The sequence below is a fragment of the Erpetoichthys calabaricus genome, chromosome 4, assembly GCF_900747795.2.
Source record: "Erpetoichthys calabaricus chromosome 4, fErpCal1.3, whole genome shotgun sequence".
Lineage (NCBI taxonomy): Eukaryota > Metazoa > Chordata > Cladistia > Polypteriformes > Polypteridae > Erpetoichthys > Erpetoichthys calabaricus.
The window spans coordinates 124,189,667-124,211,587 of record NC_041397.2 but is presented as its reverse complement, the minus strand read 5'-3'; the positions used below and the strand labels follow the sequence as shown (position 1 = coordinate 124,211,587).

General features: G+C 39.4%; 1 protein-coding gene across 4 annotated transcripts in view; it reads left to right on the top strand.

The window, feature by feature from the left end:
* The window catches only part of kdm6a (lysine (K)-specific demethylase 6A), a 573,573-nt gene that overhangs the window by 281,140 nt on the left and 270,512 nt on the right, over window positions 1-21,921 (top strand). For all 4 annotated transcript variants that reach the window (XM_028799755.2, XM_028799753.2, XM_028799757.2 and 1 more), the window contains one exon: window positions 19,359-19,393. In XM_028799755.2, coding sequence (XP_028655588.1) covers window positions 19,359-19,393 — 35 coding nt within the window. The remainder of the gene's footprint in view (window positions 1-19,358; window positions 19,394-21,921) is intronic.

Below are 21,921 nucleotides of genomic sequence, written 5' to 3'. Positions count from 1 at the left end.
GTGAAAAAATGAAAGCGTCTATGCTTCTGCATGTAATTGGCGAAGAGGCGCTAGAGGTGTATAACAATTTTCAGTTTGAAGAAGATGGAGACAATATGAAATTGAACAAAATAGTTGAAAAATTCGAAGCGTATTGCAACCCAAAGCGCAATGCGACGTTTGAGCGTCACAAGTTTTTTACATGTTTCCAGAAAAGCGGCGAAACAATAGACCAGTATGTGACGGAATTGCGTAATAGGAGCTGTTCTAAGAAGAAACCGTCGAGACATCAACGGACCAATAACCTCTAATCAGAACAGTAACACCAGTGAAACAAATATTAACGAGAAAACAAGTATAAATCAGGAAAGAACATCTCAACTGCAAACACAATTAACCAGAAGATCAAAACGTCAAGTAAAACCACCAGAACGACTCATTGAGACATGTTGACGATTAAAGGAACATTTTCAATTAAGAAATGCTGAATTCCTTTAACAGTTGTGCTTTTTATACATAGTTTGAATGCTGGATGTATGCCTGAAATGTTCTGGATAGTTCAGTTGTTTGAAGTGATAAAGTTTATCAAAGTAGCATTTGAAATGTATAACATTACTAAGCTTATAAGTACTGCCTTACTTCTCTTTAAGAAAGGAAGGTGTAATGATACTTGATTTAAACGATTCCATGTCTTGGTGGGTTTGCGTAGCTTATTGTCAATATCTTTACACCTGTTTTTAAGACTTATTGACTGAAACGGGCTTTCACTGTATCGCGGGTTTTTTAAATACAAGTGATCGTCCGTCTAGAAGTTAGTTCTAGACCCATCAGTGATAGGTGATAATCCGGTATAGAAAGACCATATAAATAAACATTTTTATAGTTTAAGCCTTAAAATACCCATCCCACACGCTTTAAACACATGTAAACTTATATAACAAACTTTGTTAACACATATGATATGTGGATGTTGGACTAAGGATATGAGTAACATCTCTCTATTATAAAACATTTTAAGTTCATGCAAGACAAGGCAGTGAGACAGGAAAACAGCTGCTGTACAGGCTTATTGACACGCAGAGCGACAAGCAGCACAAAGTCCACTTCTCCTTAGCTGCATTCAGCAAGCCCGCTCCCCCCCACCTCACAAGGCTAAGTGGCAGGAGTGTACTGCGCCTCGGAGAGGGGGGTTTGAGCGAACGTGTGTTCAGCCCTCACACACACACTCCTCCTCCTCCTTCAGAACGCGCAAGCTATAAGCAGGCATTTTGGCAGAAGCAGCACAAAGTCCACCTTTGCTTAATGTGCGTTCACCTGCCCCCCTCTTCACAAAGCGAGTGGCAGACACATCAACGTCTGATCGCTGCGTGTAGTGTTGCTCTGCGGTGTTAAGAGTGTAGAAAGTGTTTAAGAAAGTGTTTATAAGAGTGTGGGAAAGGTTAAAAAGAGAGACAGGTTTATAAGAGTGTGGGAAGGGTTTATAAAGCCTTAAAATATATATAAATAATAAAATAAATATAGGTCGCAGATTTTCACTTATCGCGGGGGGCTCTGGAACGTAACCCCCACGATAGTTGAGGGATTACTGTACAGGAGCGATCAGACGTCAATGTGTCTGCACTCACTTTGTGAAGGGGGGCAGCTGAACTCACGCAGAGCAGAAATGGACTTTGTGCTGCTTCTGCCAAAATGCCTGCTTGTCGCTCTGCGCGTTCGGAAGGAGGAGGAGGAGGAGGAGTGTGTGTGTGTGGGTGTGTGAGAGCTGAACGCACCTTCGCTCAAACCCCCCCTCCCCGAAAGCGCAGTACGCTCCTGTCACTTCGCATTGTCAAGGGGGTGGGGAGCTGAATGAACGCTAAGGAGAAGTGGACTTTGTGCTGACTTTGTGCTGCTTGTCGCTCTGCGTGTCAATAATTTAAAAGCCTGTACATCACCAATTTTCCTGTCTCACTGTCTTGTCTTGCGTGAAGTTAAAATGTTTTACAATAGTGAGATGTTACTCATATCCTTAGCCCGACATCCACATATCATATGTGTTAACAAAGTGTGTTTTATAAGTTTACATGTGTTTAAAGCATGTGGGATGGGTATTTTAAGGCTTAAACTATAAAAATGTTTATTTATACAGTCTTTCTATATTGCGGATTTTCTCCTGTTGCTGATGGGTCTGGAACATAACTTCCGCGATAGGCGGGCAATCACTTGTATTTAAAAACCCGCGAAGTCGTGAATCCGCTGGTGGGTTTAATACTGTCTAAGCATACATATTAACACATGTGCAATTAAACGTGTGCATTTACGGGGTGATTTCTCAGGCTTAAAAGCTCACCTTTTATTAAAAAGGTAAATGCAAACTGTTTTCATTCTGAAGGGCACAAACCACGTTACATTTCAGCCGTTAAACGCACAAAAATGTCGGTACACCAGATAAATAAGCGCAACATATTATCAGTTGTATTGTATGCTTACAATACATATAGAAATGTATTAATCGTTAACTAATAGTATGGGATGGTGTTTTTCGACTCGCGCCTTGATTTAAACAATTGCATGTCTTGGTGGGTTTGCGTAGTTATTGTCAATATCTTTACACCTCTTTTTAAGACTTATTGACTGAAACGGGCTTTCACGAAAAAAGTTAGGGCTTTGCTACAGGATACACCCTCCACAAGTTAAGGAAGTAAAAATAAAGGTATATATTTCTGTTTTATTTAAACCTTTTAAGGTCGTATGCATAGCCCCATTTGGCTGTTTTAGTTTTTTTTTTTCTTTCTTCAGTAATATTTAATCTCCTTAAAGAAAAACAACATATGCATTTTACTTTTTTTGTATCTCTTTAGTAATATTTTAGTGTAAAAGGATAACCAGTATTAACACATGTGCAATTAAACGTGTGCATTTACGGGGTGATTTCTCAGGCTTAAAAGCTCGCCTTTTATTAAAAAGGTAAATGCAAACTGTTTTCATTCTGAAGGGCACAAACCACGTTGGATTTCAGCCGTTGCAATCCGCAGCGGGAGCGTTTCTATAAACTTAATTTAAACTTACGTTTTACACCGTGCTTTGTTTCCCTTATGAACATGCTTGTATGCTTCACTCGCTCCCTTCTCAATTGTTTAATGAATTTTTTGTTCTTCGCTGTTTGCGACTCCTCCTTCATTTGTCCCTACTGCGTTCACAGTCTTTTCACGTGATTACGTGGGAGGCGTGATGACGTGATACTCAACTCCTCCTCCCACGGCCATCGAGCTGCCGTCCATTACAGTATATTGTGAAAAAAGAGGTTCCAGTTATGACCATTACGCGTTGAATTTCGAAATGAAACCTGCCTAACTTTTGTAAGTAAGCTGTAAGGAATGAGCCTGCCAAATTTCAGCCTTCCACCTACACGGGAAGTTGGAGAATTAGTATATGTATATGTAGATATGTATACATGTATATGTATATATATGTTTACATAACCTCTTTAACACACTACTTCTCCGCTGCGAAGCGCGGGTATTTTGCTAGTAGTATATATATATATATATATATATATATATATATGTATATATATATGTTCATATGTGTGTATATATGTATATATATGTGGATGTGTATATGTATATATGTGTATATGTAGATATGTATATATATGTATATATGTATATGGATATATTATGTTTACATAACCTCTTTAACACACTACTTCACCGCTGCGAAGCGCGGGTATTTTGCTAGTATATGATATTTGGAATTATTCATTTTATGACCTGTATAGTACATTTCGGAAAAGTCCTCAGATGTTACTGTATGGTGTTGTTTCTTTTGTACTCCAGGACATGCAGAGGAAAGAATAGTACAGAGAGGTCAGTTCAGCGCTATTTGCAGTCATCTAATTCAAATGTTAACAGTTCACACACACACGCAAGGACCGTACTTCCTATGTTTACGACATGTGTACCTGTTGTAATGTACAACTTGAGGGGTTTTTTGCCCAAACAATAACATTCAACAGAAGGGATAAAATGGTTTAAAATCCTTTCTTGAAAGACAGCAACTGTGACCCAAGCCTTTTTATTTGCCATCCAAATAACAGGAAGAGATGCCTTAGTGACATTACGTAGTGCCCTTGGATTTAGGGAGTGATGCACCAGCAAAGACTTCAGCTTAAAATCCCCAGATGCATTACCCCCAACTAATAGTCAGCTTATCCTTTGATGCCTTATGTTCTGTTACACTTTTTTCCTCTTTGGAAATTTAGGTCCTCTCAGGCATTTTTTTTTCCAGAACAAGCCAGTTTCATCTACATTAAATGTTTCGTCTGGTAAATAATCTCCCTCATCAATAATATCTTCCTATTTTTTGGAAAACTCACTTGCAGCACATACATCGGCATTTGCTGCTTCACCTTGAATTTTAATATTATGCAAATTTGCTTTCTTTAAAGCGGTTGAACCAATCCCTACTTTCCACAAATTGTTCATTGTAATCGCCTTCACTTGCTGTGCGAGCAGCTTTTAAATCATTAAAAAGGCTTCGAGCCTATTCTTGCACTATCGAAAGACTGATAGGCATATTATACTGATTTTGGTCTTCAATCCAAATTATCAACAGCCTTTCCATCTCAATAATTAAACCACTGCGTTGCTTGGTAATTATTGTAGCATTCATTGGGGGTATGGCCTTTCACATGCTCCATTTTTCTACCTTTGTCTTTTTAAAATTGTTCCGATTGTTGACCGACTGTAACCAAGTGCTCTGCCAATGAATGATGGAGTTTCACCTCTCTTTGACCTTTTTATTATCTCTGCTTTATTTTCCATGGTGATGGTGTTTCTCTTCTTTACTGTATCACCAGCACTTGCATCAGATTTGTGTTTCAGAGCCATTGTTGAAGGGTGAAGACAAAAGGTTACGATGAGCTCTTCTGCACAGCGCTGTACACACTATCACGGTGGGAAGGCACCTGGTGTGCTGACGAGGGACAACCTCCTGCTGTGTACGTAGCAGTGCAAGCAGGCTTGCTATTGAGAATGAGTGGAGGTGGCCGCCTGCCCACCACATGGTCATCTCCACTTGCATACAGTATGCTGCCTGCAGCGTCAGCCCACCAAGAGCGAATAGGGTGTGGCCAAAGGCAGGTAGTGAATCACCCACCACCGCCCCCATTCAACAGGCAGCCACCCGTGGCACACTACAATGCTGTCCACTGCCACCCCATTCACCTTCAATGGCCATAACCGGCTCACCGCTTGCAGCATCACCAGCCACCCACCGAGAGTGAACTCGGTAGCCGTTCAAGCGACTCTGTAAGGCTGTGTGGTGGGAGGGCGGTGAAGCGCCCCCCTACACCCCATCCAGCCTCCGTCCAGTCAGGAGCAGTAGCTGCAGCGGCGTGGTGGGCAGGCAGTGAACCGCCACCGTCCACCCCATCAAGCCTCCGTCCTGCACACGAGCGGTAGTTGCAGCCCTGGTGACTATGAACCCCGGGTCACTGCCTGCTGCACTCCCACCACCCCTTTCATCAACCGGAGCCGCCCCGAGGGACACTACACTGCATGAGCAGCGAAACTGCCCCTCTCCAGCAACCACTTGCAGCGTCCCCCGGTCGAAGATGACAGATCGGCAGTTACTGAGGAGCCTGCGTCACATCCTCCAGCTGTGGCCCCATTTGTAAGTCGGTTGTCTGTAACTCTGCCAGCTCATCCCACAAATGTCACCATTTGTGACGATGCGGGTTCTCACTCCAAGTTCCCATCTCCCTTTTGGGAGCTCTTGAACCTGAGACCGTCGGAAATGTAACAGGATGAGCTGGACAGTGAGGACACAACGAAGTAAGGGGAAAGGTGCACAGTGCAGTCTTAACTTTTATTAAAAACAACAAATCCAAAAACAGTTCAGTGCAGTGCTTGACAATGTCAAATAAATAATCCATTAAAAGAGTAAAACAAAGTGGATGTTAAATCAAATAAATAAATCCAGTTAAAACAAGGTTAAAAACAATGGCTGGAAGCAGTCCTTTTAAACAAAACCTGGTGACGACTACTTCTGCTGACGGCTCCCCTGCTTCTTCCATCCGGGCGATGCACCAGGGGAGTTGCCCTACCTACAGCTGAACATCTTCCTCTACTGGTCTGGAAGCCGTTCAGTCCCTGGCTCCGTAGAGCTCCATGAGACTGGGACTCTGGTTTCCCAGTGACCAGGGTGCTCATGCTGGGACTGTACCTCCCAAGCCTGCGACTTCTACTGCCTTCCTCTGACTTATACAGTGAGCCAACCGCTTTCCAGTCATTCCTGCTCCTCACAAGTGCTCAGCAGGAGCGACAACTACTTTCTGCCCCCGAGTGCCAGCCAAACACTCCTTTGGGGCTCTTCCTTGCAGCTGCTGGCTCTTACCAACAAGCCTGCCCTCGGTCTCTCTCTCTCGCGCGCCCCAGCTTTCAGCTTCCAGTTCCCTTCTTTCTCTAACCTGTGTTCTTTCCATTTTTTTTTTCTCCTTCGCAGTAACGCTCCTACTATATATACAGTGGTGTGAAAAACTATTTGCCCCCTTCCTGATTTCTTATTCTTTTGCATGTTTGTCACACAAAATGTTTCTGATCATCAAACACATTTAACCATTAGTCAAATATAACACAATTAAACACAAAATGCAGTTTTTTAAATGATGGTGTTTATTATTTAGGGAGAAAAAAAATCCAAACCTACATGGCCCTGTGTGAAAAAGTAATTGCCCCCTTGTTAAAAAATAACCTAACTGTGGTGTATCACACCTGAGTTCAATTTCCGTAGCCACCCCCAGGCCTGATTACTGCCACACCTGTTTCAATCAAGAAATCACTTAAATAGGAGCTGCCTGACACAGAGAAGTAGACCAAAAGCACCTCAAAAGCTAGACATCATGCCAAGATCCAAAGAAATTCAGGAACAAATGAGAACAGAAGTAATTGAGATCTATCAGTCTGGTAAAGGTTATAAAGCCATTTTCTAAAGCTTTGGGACTCCAGCGAACCACAGTGAGAGCCATTATCCACAAATGGCAAAAACATGGAACAGTGGTGAACCTTCCCAGGAGTGGCCGGCCGACCAAAATTACCCAAGAGCGCAGAGACGACTCATCCGAGAGGTCACAAAAGACCCCAGGACAACGTCTAAAGAACTGCAGGCCTCACTTGCCTCAATTAAGGTCAGTGTTCACGACTCCACCATAAGAAAGAGACTGGGCAAAAACGGCCTGCATGGCAGATGTCCAAGACGCAAACCACTGTTAAGCAAAAAGAACATTAGGGCTCGTCTCAATTTTGCTAAGAAACATCTCAATGATTGCCAAGACTTTTGGGAAAATACCTTGTGGACTGATGAGTCAAAAGTTGAACTTTCTGGAAGGCAAATGTCCCGTTACATCTGGCGTAAAAGGAACACAGCATTTCAGAAAAAGAACATCATACCAACAGTAAAATATGGTGGTGATAGTGTAATGGTCTGGGGTTGTTTTGCTGCTTCAGGACCTGGAAGGCTTGCTGTGATAGATGGAACCATGAATTCTACTGTCTACCAAAAAATCCTGAAGGAGAATGTCCGGCCATCTGTTCGTCAACTCAAGCTGAAGCGATCTTGGGTGCTGCAACAGGACAATGACCCAAAACACACCAGCAAATCCACCTCTGAATGGCTGAAGAAAAACAAAATGAAGACTTTGGAGTGGCCTAGTCAAAGTCCTGACCTGAATCCAATTGAGATGCTATGGCATGACCTTAAAAAGGCGGTTCATGCTAGAAAACCCTCAAATAAAGCTGAATTACAACAATTTTTGCAAAGATGAGTGGGCCAAAATTCCTCCAGAGCGCTGTAAAAAGACTCATTGCAAGTTATCGCAAACGCTTGATTGCAGTTATTGCTGCTAAGGGTGGCCCAACCAGTTATTAGGTTCAGGGGGCAATTACTTTTTCACACAGGGCCATGTAGGTTTGGATTTTTTTTTCTCCCTAAATAATAAAAACCATCATTTACAAACTGCATTTTGTGTTTACTTGTGTTATATTTGACTAATGGTTAAATGTGTTTGATGATCAGAAACATTTTGTGTGACAAACATGCAAAAGAATAAGAAATCAGGAAGGGGGCAAATAGTTTTTCACACCACTGTAATGGGGACGTGGCGCATGTGTGGTGATGTGCAGCTCCCAGCATCAATTACAGATGTGGACGATTCCTCACCTGTGCACTTAAGTGAGGAAACACCCGCAGCATTTCGCGTCCAAGAACTGCTCTGGCCACACTCTATAAGCCGCGAGTGTTGCGATTATTTAAAAACTGGCCTTTTCATCTGAGCTGTGGACCCGCTATACCACAGTCTGTCAGATGCAAAAACTGATCTTAATGGATCATTGCTATGTGGATAGAAAGCTTTATGGTTATTCCAGATAACTGAGTTTGTAGCCAGCATTTTCAGAAAGAGGATTTTTGTGAGCCAGGGTCTGAGACAGGGCAGCAACTGTTGAAGAAGGGAACAATTCCTGCGTTGTTTGAGTGGAACAATTTCTCCGTTCCACTTTCAAGACCAGAGGTTTGCAAGAGGGGAAAGTTACCAATGGAGGGTGGCATACCAGGTGAGGAGGAGGAGGATGATTAAATCCTTGAGGACCAAGTTTACTCTTCGGCTCCAGATTCAGCCATTGTCAACCTAATGATTGATGAAAACATCTTTCAGGAAAGAGATCCTCCAGCAGAGGAAATAAATTGAGACCCATACAATGAAGCAGCAGTTTTTTGTCTGAGCCATTTTGCTGGCTCAGACAGATACAATCTTTTTTTTTTTTTTTTTACAAGGTAAGAAGTCCCGCAGACTTATGTTATTATGTATTGTAGCATCAGTGCAGAGCACGACAGTGGATGGATTCTCTTTACATGGCTCTTTCAAGTGACTTGCCATCCTTAAAAGAACTGCTTGCCTTTTGCCGCACTAAATGGAAAAAATGAGTGTGACAGTGCAGAGTTTTTGTTTTTTTTTTAATATATACAGGCTCCTAGTAGCCTCCTTAGCGTTAGATCCAGGCATTACTTGGGCTGTGAAAACTATGCTAAAAGCTTCAGACAACTGTACAGATGCATTTTGCGTAAGCATTAGAACCGAGAATCACTCGGGCTGTAAAAGTGCTGCCATTCTTTGGAGAAATTATGGCTGAGTGTAGGTTTTTACTGATTATAAAATATCTACACTTTTCCATCAATGAAGACTTTGATGAGAATACCCATCCAGCTCCCAAAATGAAGAAAATTTGAGAGATACAGTATACCAGGCCATTATAGTAAAATTTCGGAGCATTTACATTCTGCACTGCAATGTCAGGATCAATTGAGTTTCATGACTTATAAGGGCAGACTGTCATGGATACAGTACATTGCGTCAAAAAGAGCATGATAAGAGCAAGATTTGGCATAAAGCTTTACAAGCTTTGTGAATCTAAAACAGGATACATTTGGAATTCAGTTCTGTACATGGAAAGGGACAATGATTGATCCGAAATACAGTCAGTACACCGTTGCTACTTCATCGGTGCAGACTTTGACAGATGCTCTGCTGGATCAAGGTTACTGAATAACCATGGACAATTTTTACACTTCGTCTGAGCTATTTGACATCTGGCTGGAAAGAAGCCTGGACACTTTGGCAGAGCTAATTTACGGCAAGGTGCACTAGTAGCTATTGCTGAAATGGAAAGACAAGAAAGATGTTTGTCTTTTTAGCATTGTACGTAATGTAGCTAAAGTCACTGTAAATCTGGAAAGAAAATTCGAAAAGAAACACACTATTATTGTCCTGACTGTGATGTTAGATTGTGTCTTTTACCATGCTTTAAGAATTGCCACACAAAGGACTTATTTTGAGATTATATACTGTTTTGGCGTCATTAGTATTAGTAGTATTACTATTATTATTTTTTTTTTTATTGTTCATTTCATACTAATGTTTTTACTCATAACTATTATTTTTTTGTATTACTAGGGGGCTTTGCCCCCTGCTCGATTCGCTCACCAACCCCCGTGTTTGGTTTTCCGGATACACACTTTTAAGATTTTTTTTTCTTTGAATTGTTGCTATTTCATTAGGTTCACTTTTATTTCAGAACTTCTTTAAAAACAATATTTGTAATCTTGCGAGTCCCAATATGCTGAATCTTTTTAATGAGGTCAGGATAGGTTTCTCTGTTTGGAATTTCAGCACAGACAAAACGATCTACATCATCAGCAGTTAATAATTTTTTTTTACAAAGTAAAAAAGTAAGTAGAGTTCTGCATTGGACTCGTGTGTAAAGTCATGCTATTTTCCTCTCACAGTTCCAAAAGTACATGGGGTTACCAAGGTGATACCCTAGCTTTTGTCTAGGTTTTTGTACAAGGACTAGACAGAATGTTTTTGACTCTTGGGGTAAATTTAGCTTTTTAAATAAGCAGACAGATAAATATATATATACATTAACAAAGTAACCAATAAATGCATGTGCGGTAAACTCCGTTTTTGAAATTCTCAAGATTCTTTATTTGTCACTTGCATAGTTATACAGGACAACACACAGTGAAATGCATCCTGATCCGCTTATCAAAAACTGTGCAAAGTTAGAAGAATATCAGTTAGATTAACAAAAAGTCATAGACTGAAAGATAACAGTATAATAGAACATAATAAATAAGTAAAATTATGTGAATAAAGTTGAATTACTGTAAGTGTTAAGATGCAATAGTGTAGTAATTATTGTGCAAAACCAAAGTTAGACTGGTGCATAGTTAAATGAGGCAGTTTTGTTTGTTTGCGCTACTGCAGTCTTTACTTTCTTTTTTTATATTTTCAAATTTTCCTACTTTCATATCCTTTAACTTTCTCCACATGTGTATAGCGCGCCAAGGTTTTTTTTTTTTTCTTGAGCCTTTCTAATGTCACTGATTTCATAATCTCTAACCTGCTCTGCATGTGTTTAGCGCCAAAGTTTATAAACGTCTTTATGAAGTTCTACTTTGTCTTTTACTCATTGTCTTTTAATTCTGAGCCGGATTGGACGTGATTTTTTTTCAATTCCACTTGTTCCAGGCTGATAATTACTTTCCTTATTTTGTAAATGTGCACCTTGATTATTCTTTTTTGCTCTTTTTTCTCTCCAACGCATTTGAGTCTCTTTTCTCTGCACTGGTTTCTTCTTCGCTTAGATGTCGACATTTCATTTATAACGTACTGTCCTTATACGCTTTATATGCGCTGAGAGCCCTGGATCATTGTGTGCTCAAATCCTTCACAAGACTGAATGTTTTGCTGCCTATTGTCCTATTTGATAGATTGTAAGTAGGGCATGTCTTTGGTCTGGCGGGTCTTTAAAATGTCTTCCGAGAAGATCACATATCATAGCCTTGCTTTTTCTTTCCAGGACAGGATTTCTTTTTATAATAGATAATCATACTTATGAGATTTAATAAAAATGTAATTTTTAATGCAAAAAAAAAAAACATTTTTTACATGGAATAAAATGCAACGCTGGGTTAATGCCAGTCCATTCTTTTCGTGACTCATCCCTGGCTGATATAACTTGTCCAGCACCGTTACAATATTAAGCTTACACACCTATTAACCTGTCCCAAAATAGTTGGACTAATTAAATAATAAAAAAAAAAACAAATTCTATTAAAGAAGCCTAGTGTAATCACATATATGTCCCATGCAAGTTCACAGTAGATACACGTTTTTAATATCTCAGGATCTTGCCTGTGTAATTGTGGATATAGCTTGAAACATACTTTTCAAGCCATTCTTTTTAGCTGCTGATGGTTGGCACATTGTTTGAATAATGTGAGTTAAGTCTTTTACCATAAGTCTGGGCACATCTTTAAGCGAGCAGGTGAAAAACCATAGCTAGCCCATTTTGAAAGGAGTGTAGCAGCTGGCTGATGCGGACATTATAATCTAATCTCTAGTTGAAATTAAATATAACAGCTGGAAGATTTGTGTGTCTTTATAATTCTTTAAGAAACACATACACATTGCTCATGTGTAACTGTGGCGGTAATCAGTCTCGAAAATGTGTTTTCACACTTCCTCCTCAGACAAAAAAAAGCAAGCATTTTAAAACAAGGATCTAGAGCTGAGGGTTGTTGACTTCATTGCTAGATGATTGGAACATATACAAATAGCCACTGTGACTGACAATTCTGCTAATATAGTCTGTGCATTACTACTTATAGAGCTGTTTTATGTCAGCTGCTTTTTGCATAGGCTCACTTTATCACAGGCTGCTCTAAAAATTCCAGCAATTGCCTGCTTGCTCAGCCAGATTAGGCACATTGTAAATAATTTCTACTGTAGCCACATGCTGAAAGAGAAGCAGTGTGACTGATATGGTCATGCAAAGAAACCGCACATTCAAGATGCTAGAAAGGTTTTTAGAACAATGGCCAGCATCGTAGCATGCTAGTATAGGCAGCTGGGTTGCTCCCGGTGTGACTAGCATGCAGCGCTCTTGTCTGCAACACAGCCGCCCAGTCGTTTTTAATGTAAAGACGTGTGATTGTCATGTTGGAATCATCTGCTCTTGATGTCCAGCTGCTGCATGTTAGTCCTGTCTATGCTGACCTGAGATATCTGGAGATGCTTTACTTAAGATCTTCATAAAGCCTAGGTATCATGACTTCACTCATTTGCTTTCCTGTTGGTATAGTATAAAGCGGTTCCAAAACCCCTGTCATTTATGGAAAGTCCAGTTGTCAACAATTAGTTGAATAACAAGGGGGCTCCGCCCCCTGCTTGCTTCGCTCGCCTACCCCCGGCGTTGGGTATCCTGAAATACATTGTTTGTATATCCGTCAGTCGAGCCCGTTCGTTTTGAACCCGTGCCTGCTTTGCTTCCGCAGTTTCAGACGCGCGTTTACTTCACTCCGAAGTGGTGCCACTCACAATATGGCGGTGACGCCTGTGCCTTCACTCCGCAGTAGTGCCACTCACAATATGGCGGTGAAGCCTGTGCCTTCCGTACTTTATGGACCCGTGGGGCCTCCGTAGCCTCTTCCGTTTGAATCTGGGCTGCAGCGCAGAGTCCTCTTATTTTTGTGGCTGTGTCGGTAGTCGTTAGCCATGGGCGCGTTGTTGCTTCATTACTCATTCACGTCAGTTGAGCTCTTTCGTTTTTGGGCCGTGACTCCTTCGTGCGCGGTGGATAAGACTTCGTGTGCGGTTTATGAGATACGCGCTGTACGCGCCTGCGCAGTACGTCTCATGGTCCCATCGCCATGTCCCTGTGTCCATGCCATCCGGTTTACCATTCTCGGTTAGTAATATGGATAAAGATAAATGCTGTCTCCAGCGTAGATTTTTTAGGCTCTGCCTGTTTGGATGTTGATTGAGACATTTCTGGGTGATGTCAGGATAAATGATTTATCAGTGTTGTTGTGTTACAGAATACTTCTGAGATGCACAGGTTACGTATGGCTTTGCTTTTATCCGTCTGCACTGTTTGAATATAGTAGGTCCATACATCTAAGTGTCAAAGACACAGATTTCAGTTAAGGAGGACATTCCAGTTTCTGAGAAATACAAGTAGTGTGGAAAGTAATAGAGCAACAAGTAGTTTTTCTGTAACACAAAAGTTACAAGTATAATAAAACAAATGCGATTTTATTCAAGAATATAACCAAAGAAATAGAAATTGCTTTAGGGTGTGACACTGGCACAATCTTTAGACTTTAGTCTTCACACGTTATACACTTCGTCAAAATTTTCTCATTAGTAGTAAAACATGACAAAAGTTTCTGTTTTAGGTATGTGTTCAAAATTTCTTGCCCCACATTTCCTGTTATCCTACACTGACACAGATCATTGTAGATACAGAACACACATGCAATGCATGTGTTCCAAATAACGATATATTATTTACCCTATACAACTCCAGACACCTCACACCCAGTTAAACAGACTTGAGCTGGGAGAACGTTTTGTCCGAGTTGAGCTATAGCAGTGGCTTTTGGGGGTTAATGGAATAGCTGGTTTCTTGTGCTGATCAACACATTTGCAAAACAAAAGACGCTAATGGAGAGATGCTAAGGAATTTAGGGTGGTCCGGGATGATTAACAATCGATATTGAATCATTTAAGTTAAAAGTATCTATTAATCGGAAAATCAATATTTTTATCCAGGCCTACTCTTCATAGAAGTGTTGGAACCAAAAGCCATTTCTCAAAGGGGAAAATAAAGATAAAGCCAACCAACTCACCTATATATATATATATATATATATATATATATATATATATATATATAAACACAAGGACAGAGACGCAGAAAAATGTTACTAGTTAGTTTACTACCTTTTTTTTTTTTTTTTTTTTTTTTTTTTGTGAATGGTAAATTGATGACTATATCCAGACAGCAGTGAAGCAATGTTGAGGTTCTTTGCCGATCTGGGGCTTCATGTCTGCAAAAACTTGTTGATTTGATTCAAAATTGATTGTCCCCTTAATGGCCTAGAAATTCAGGAAGATTCTTATCCATCCTGCAAATACTGTCATCTGAGCTGAGCTTTGGCACATTCTTTCATCCACTTCCATTCAGTTTTTTGCATCAAACTGTGTAATGGGTGAAGTACAGTATAGAGGTTTTGTCAGCAAATAAGGCCTAAAAAAATCAGCTGAGCTGAGTCACGTTTTCATGTGGTCGGAGCCGTTAAAACTGCCCCAGTTTTGTGGTAAAATTTATAGTGGTCTTCTTGATCAATTGTGTGATCACAAAATTCTGTGCAGTCTCTGAAAAAGTAACATTTACTCTTATTTGCTCTTACCCCATGTGATAAATCTCCTAAAGACTGCTTCAAGATTTTTAAGGTGATCAACTATTTACAACTGTATTGTCTAAGTAACACTATGTGCAAATGTCTTAAGGATATTGATCCATGGTGCTTTGCCAGATCTGTTCTTGGTCCTCCTATTTCTCTTTTCCTTTGTGGGGAACAGCCTGGACACAGAGAGGCAGACATTTTTTTGTCACCCAACACACGTTTATTATACAATTATTTACATAGTCTTGTGCCACACAATCCACAGACTCCCCCAAAGTCCAGGCCAATACCACAACGCCTTTCCTTCAGACCGCCTCCTCTCTCCTTCCAGACCTCGTCCTCTTCCACCCGACTCCAGCCTCGAATGAAGGGAGGCGGCCCCTTTTATTCATACCCGGATGTGCTCCAGGTGTGCACCGGCAATCTTCCACCCGACTCTGTATCCATTTCCATTTTAGTTTCTGTCGTCCTACTTCAGGAGTCACTCGGGATTACTTCGCTGTCTGCTTCATTAATCCTTAAACCGCCACATACTTGGGGATTAATGCACTCCTGGACGCCAAATACTTTTTTTTACTGCACTTTTTAAGTAAACGTCACAATTAACAAATAAAATGTGAAATTGTAATGGAACACATTTTTTTTTTCATGCAAAGAGCATCACAATTACTGCAACATTGATAATTTTACACACTGCCAATCAACTGTAAAAATTTTATTATATGTACAAGGTGCAACTGACACAATTGATGAAACTCAGTAAATCATGGAGCCAACTGTGCTTGAACTGGCTGCACGAAAGCACACAGAGGAAAGTGCTGACGCTTGCAGGCTAGTCTAGTGCAGCGGCTGAATCCCAGAGACCGTGAGGCTGCTGGGGCCAGCAGTGGTCATGAGCTGGCTGCTCAACGAATATACACACTGACTGATCAGCCCTGGCGTGCTGGCAAATTGCTCTGTGAAGCGACTATAGCCAGTTGCGGTGTTCAATGAATGTACGTCGCCAAATATACTCGGCCCCTGCCTGCTGGCAAATTACAATGAGACCAGACTATAGCCGGTTGCTGCATTCAATGAATATACGTTGCCGAATATACTCGGCTCCTGCGTGCTGGCAAATTGCACTGAGAAACAACTTTAGCCGGTTGCGGAATTCAATGAATGTACAGTACGTTCCCGAATGTATGTCGCCGCATATACTCTGCTTCTATGCGTTTCCAAGTTGCACTGGAAACCGACTTTAGCTGGTTGCAGCGTTCAATGAATGTTCTTTGCCATATACATGGCCTGGCCAAAAAAAAAAGTCCCCACCAAAAAAAAAGGTCACACACACTAGTATTTCGTTGGACCGCCTTTAGCTTTGATTACGGCACGCATTCGCTGTGGCATTGTTTCGATAAGCTTCTGCAGTGTCACAAGATTTAGTTCCATCCAGTATTGCATTAATTTTTCACCAAGATCTTGCATGATGGGTGCATCACTTCATCTGCCTCTCTTCTTACCCTGATGCGCCCATCACTCTGGAACAGGGTAAATCTGGACTCATCAGACCACATGACCTTCTTCCATTCCTCCAGAGTCCAATCTTTATGCTCTCTAGGAAATTGAAGCCTTTTTTTCCGGTTTGCCTCACAGATTAGTGGTTTTCTTACAGCTACACAGCTGTTCAGTTCCAGTCCCTTGAGTTCCCTTCGCATTGTGCGTTTGGAAATGCTCTTACTTTCACTGTTAAACATAGACCTGAGTTCTACTGTTGTTTTTCTTCGATTTGATTTCGCCAAATGTTTAAGTGATCGGCGATCACGATCATTCAGGATTTTTTTCCACCCACATTTCTTCCTCGAAGACGATGGGTCTCCACTTTCCTTCCAGTTTTTAATAATGTGTTGGACAGTTCTTAACCCAATTTAGTAGTTTCTGCAATCTCCTTAGATGTTTTCTCTGCTTGATGCATGCCAATGATTTGACCTTTCTCAAACAGACTAACATCTTTTCCACAACCACGAGATGTGTCTTTCAACATGGTTGTTTAAGAAATGAGAAGCAACTCATTGCACCAGTTGGGGTTAAATAACTTGTTGCCAGCTGAAAGATAATCGTCCATGCAGTAATTATCCAATAGGAGGCTCGTACCTAGTTGCTTAGTTAAATCCAGGTGGCGACTTTTTTTTTTGGCCAGGCAGTGTATATTTGGCTCCAGCGTGCTGGCAAATTGCATTGGGAACCGACTATAGCCTGTTCTGGCGGTTTAAGGGTTAAGAGAGCAAATTTCTAAACTTGTTGAATCTTTACTATCAAAGTCATGTGAATCAGTTTCATTAAACTTGTGCAGCATTCTGTACTGTATCTTTTCTGACTGTTTTTTCTCATGTAAATCGTTTTACACTCTTTTTCTTTGAAGCAGCATTCCGTAGGATCATGTAACCTTTTTCCACTTCTGAAATACGCAGTTTGCACAACCACTACATTTAGTTTCCACTTTATGGATATTGCTCTCTACCTTTGTTTCTCTTTGCAGTGCTACTGCATCTTTTGCAACTGTTTCCATTGATACAACTACAGTGTTTCCTGTGTATGAGGCAATGTCCTGTCTCTCTCCATCAGGAGACACAGCCGCAAATAAACCTGTCCTGTAGCACATCAAATAAAACCTCACCAACCTGACCGCTTTTGGAGAGCCTACGTAAGTTGGTAGTATAGTGCGGCAATGGTTCACTTCTATCTTAATTGCGCTTGTTAAAGCGCAATCCTTGAGCTTGTAATATCTAAACAATGTCATTAAGTGTTTTTTCATCCAGTTATAATGGTGCAATTAATCTGTGCAGCAACTTGCATGTCTTCATTCCCATTACAGTTAACAAAACAGCCACCTTTCTCATAGTTTTGTTTGCGAGGCAATATTGTTCCACTCCCTCGACGTATGTAAGTTCCCCATTTGTCGACAGTACTATCAAAGACATCCAATTGTTTTACACATTTGTACATTTTCTTTTTTTTTCCACTCAACTTTTATACTTGACGGTTTTCCTTTGCTTTTATTTCCCTCTTCCGGTCAGAAGCTAATTGGCATAAGCAACAATAATGACAGTTTGTTCATTCAAAATGTGATACAGCCGTAGTTTCCTTTTTAAACAGCTTCTGGTGAGTTGTTCCCGACATGTTAAATTGTCCTCGTAACTTCTTACGTTGTTTTTTTTTCCACTTTCAGTAATAACACATAAAAAGCAGTGAAACAGAATGTCAGTTTTCTTTCTTTACTTTTTTGGTTTAGAAAGAAAAACTAAAAACAATTCAATATGCCAAGAGGAGATAAACATGCAGTAGTTCAGTGTAGAATGATCCGCAAAAATAAGCAGAACTTATATCATTAATATGCATATAGTCACCCCATAAATACCTGATCTCAGTATCATCTAGTAACTGTTGCATTACTTTCAGAGACAGAAGAAAGATATCTAAGTTCTATAGCAATTTTCCTCTCTCTAGCTCTTCTTTTGTTGGTGGTATAGTTGTATTTTATTTTTTGACTTAATTTATGGTGTGTTGGATTTTAACATCCTAAGTAGTAAACAGAGTTAATATGTTAATTTAAAGACACTTTTTTATATGTGAGCCTGTTAGAAATATTTGATATTCAGTACTAACTGTGTCAACTGGAAATTTTTTTTAAGACAGTGGCACTCGGATCAGAAGTACTGTGTACTTTTTTTTTTTTTTTTTCCCCCTAACCAGGGGCTAATAATAGTTGACTGAAGCTATTAAACATGCTTTATGCAAGCGCCATTTTTGCTTTAGATAGGTTTCTGGTTATCTTTCAGACTGACTTCAGCTTTTTTTGATGATCATTGCAAAGTAAGGTTTTATAGGACACGATTCTTTTGAATTGAACAGGGTAATCAGAAAGAATAATGTGAATTTTCAGTGTGTGTTCTTACCTACTAATTAGATGTTTTATGATGTTCACTTTTTTACTTTGTTCACTCAAGAATTTACTGCATTTCAACAGTTATTTTCCCAAATGGTTTACTTTCTTTGCCACACCCACAGCCAGACAGTAAACTACGATTAATGTATTATGTTTTATTTTAACTTGTTACAGACAGCAATAACATTTACAGGCTGCAAATTTGTATCACTCCTGCTCCCTATGCTCAACTATAGAGATCTGCCCCTGGTTCGCTGTTTTCCTTGCTCCACCACAGGGCATCCTGGCTACCTTGTCTCCTCCCCTCTGCACCGACTTTCCTCTCAGGGCATCTATAACCCCTAAATGCTGATGTCAAAATTTTCTTCCTTAGCAGATACCTACTGATCTAGATGTTGCTATCCTGACAAATTTCACTAAATGAGATATAGTATTTTTGTTAATAAGTGAGTTATTTAGTCAACTTTGCATTTTATTTTTATTTATGTATGTATGTATTTATATGTGGAACATATGTATTTTTATCAATGTCCCTTATAACTTATTTGTTTAGTCTAAAATTTCAGGTCTAATGCTTAAAGTTTCTTTCATTGGTGAGGATTGTTTTTATTGTCATAGCATGAAATTACTTGACTTAACAGTTTTTCTTCTTTTTTTGCAGTACAGTTTCATATAGCGCATTTATATGAGATTCAGGTAAGTGATTTATTTTTATATTTCCTTATTTCTATAATGTACATGTATTAAAGGCCTTGTTTAACTTTTAGTTTTGAAAAAGTAGTCTTATGTATTTTAGCATCATATTAGTACTTGTAGTTACTAAATCAGGGAATATTATTGTTGGTCTTTACACAATTATGTCTTTCTGAAATTGTGTGTTTCACGAAGAGCTTTTCCTATGGCTTAATCACTTTTAGTGTGTTGTGTCTTGTTTGGATGTTTTTAATGTGTTGAATTACATTAATTCTCTATCCATTAAATATATATGCTGTATTTTTTGATATGTTACTTTCCCCAAGTACTTTGTAGTGGTGGTCCAAAAAAATAAAATAAAATCATGTGTTCATTCAGAATGGAGAGAGAGAATTTTATGACATAACAGAACTCGATGGTTATCAGTGCCATAGAAAAACAATATGAAAAACATCCATGGAAAAAGAGAAATAAATCTCACATTACTTGTGTCATATAATCCACATGTCTGTTATCCAGTTGCTTGATCAAAATGTGCAAAATGAATGCATCGCGTTGGAGTGGTCTAAGTTTGCGTAATTGAAACACATTTCTCCTTATATTACATATTTAGTATAAGACCTGTGAATCCTTCATATTAATTAGTAATTCTACCATCAAGTCAATAGGCCTCACTGCACAGAGATGAATAATCTATCTACTGATATTTTATCAGTTATGAAAACTAAAAAAAGCCTTTGTTAAGGTCTTGTTACATAAGAATAATCATCAGCTCCTACATAAAGAGTAAACTCAAAGCCTCATCGGAGTGACTTATTGAATTGATCATCTGCCTTTTCCCCTTTTTCATTAGTCTAAAATCTTCTCTTTAATTCATACACATGATATTTTAGGAATGTGCCTTTCCTGTTTATCTTTTGAGTTTTTTGGAAGTAGTTAATATTATTTTAAATGTTATTTGAGAGTTTTTTTTCTTTTTTCTGTTTTTTTTTTTTTTTTTTTTTAAACATTGTTGCTGTTGTCCAGGATTGGTCACCTTTGGATCCTTTTCGGATTGAATCTTTATCTTTATCTTCACCACAAGAGCATGATTTATTTATTTATTTTTTTTTCACCATCACTCCAAGCTTTAATGGGTTATGCAACATATTAAAAAAAATCTTGTTTTGTTTATATGGTGAAGCAAGTTCACAAAATATGCAGGAGACACTGTCTTGACATCAGGTATACTAAGAAGTCCTGTGCTTGAGCTGTTTAATGCAAAGGATCTCAATCTGGGGTGCCAGATAGCATTTCAGGTGGTACAACAAAGAGGAAGGCTGTGTCTTAGTTCGCCAAATTTGAGTGAAGTGCACTGTCTGACGTAATCATGGCGTAATTGGTATTTAGCAGTGTGCTGTCATTTGTAGATTATTTATTAGGTAGTGCTCCTATTGTATAATATGAAAATAATAAAGCATTGCATTCACAGTTGTCATCTGTGAATGAACTCAGAAATAGGCATTCTTGTGGGTTCCTTGCTTGCTTTTTTTTTTTTTTTTTTGAGAATGGAATTCAGATCTTGCACTGATCCATAGAGAAGTTTCTGTGAAAGCTCTGATTGTGAAATGTCATTGATTTCAAGGTGTGCTTCACATTTTTGCCACAAGGGACAAGGATGGAATTGAATGAAACATCTACTGCTTATTCTCACCAGGTACCCCAATGCCTGGATCATCAATTGAGTTTCTAAGCTTCACAGGGGACAAATTTACAAAATTATTGATATTTATAAAGGCAAATTGCTCAATTTAATTTTTATGCACTGAATTGAAGGCTTTGTTTGTTTATCTGCAGTACCATATTTAACTTTATCTGTTTATGTTAAAAAAAATTTTATGGTCATTTGTATTTAATGCAGTGTTGTGCTCTAGTAGTAAAATGGGAAATGAAAAAAGAAAAAAAAAATCTTTCAACTCTTTCTCCCATAATTCTGTGTGAGAGTATTGTATGTAAGTGTCAAATAACTGTTATGTTAAGAAGGTTATGGTTATATTAGACTATTGTTTTTAAGGTTAGGAGCTGCCAATTCAATTTTTAAATCTATAATAATAAAAGGCAAAGCCCTCACTGACTGACTGACTGACTCACTCATCACTAATTCTCCAACTTCCCGTGTAGGTGGAAGGCTGAAATTTGGCAGGCTCATTCCTTACAGCTTACTTACAAAAGTTAGGCAGGTTTCATTTCGAAATTCAAAGCGTAATGGTCATAACTGGAACATATTTTTTGTCCATACACTGTAATGGAGGAGGCGGAGTCACGTATCGCGTCATCACGCCTCCTACGTAATCACGTGAACTAAAACAAGGAAGACATTTACAGCACGAGTCACACGCGGGAACGAAGGTAAATGACGTTAATTTTTGACTGTCTTTTAATACTGTGTAAGCATACATATTAACACGTGCAATTAAACGTGTGCATTTACGGGGTGATTTCTCAGGCTTAAAAGCTCACCTTTTATCAAACGCGGGAAGAAAGGTAACTGA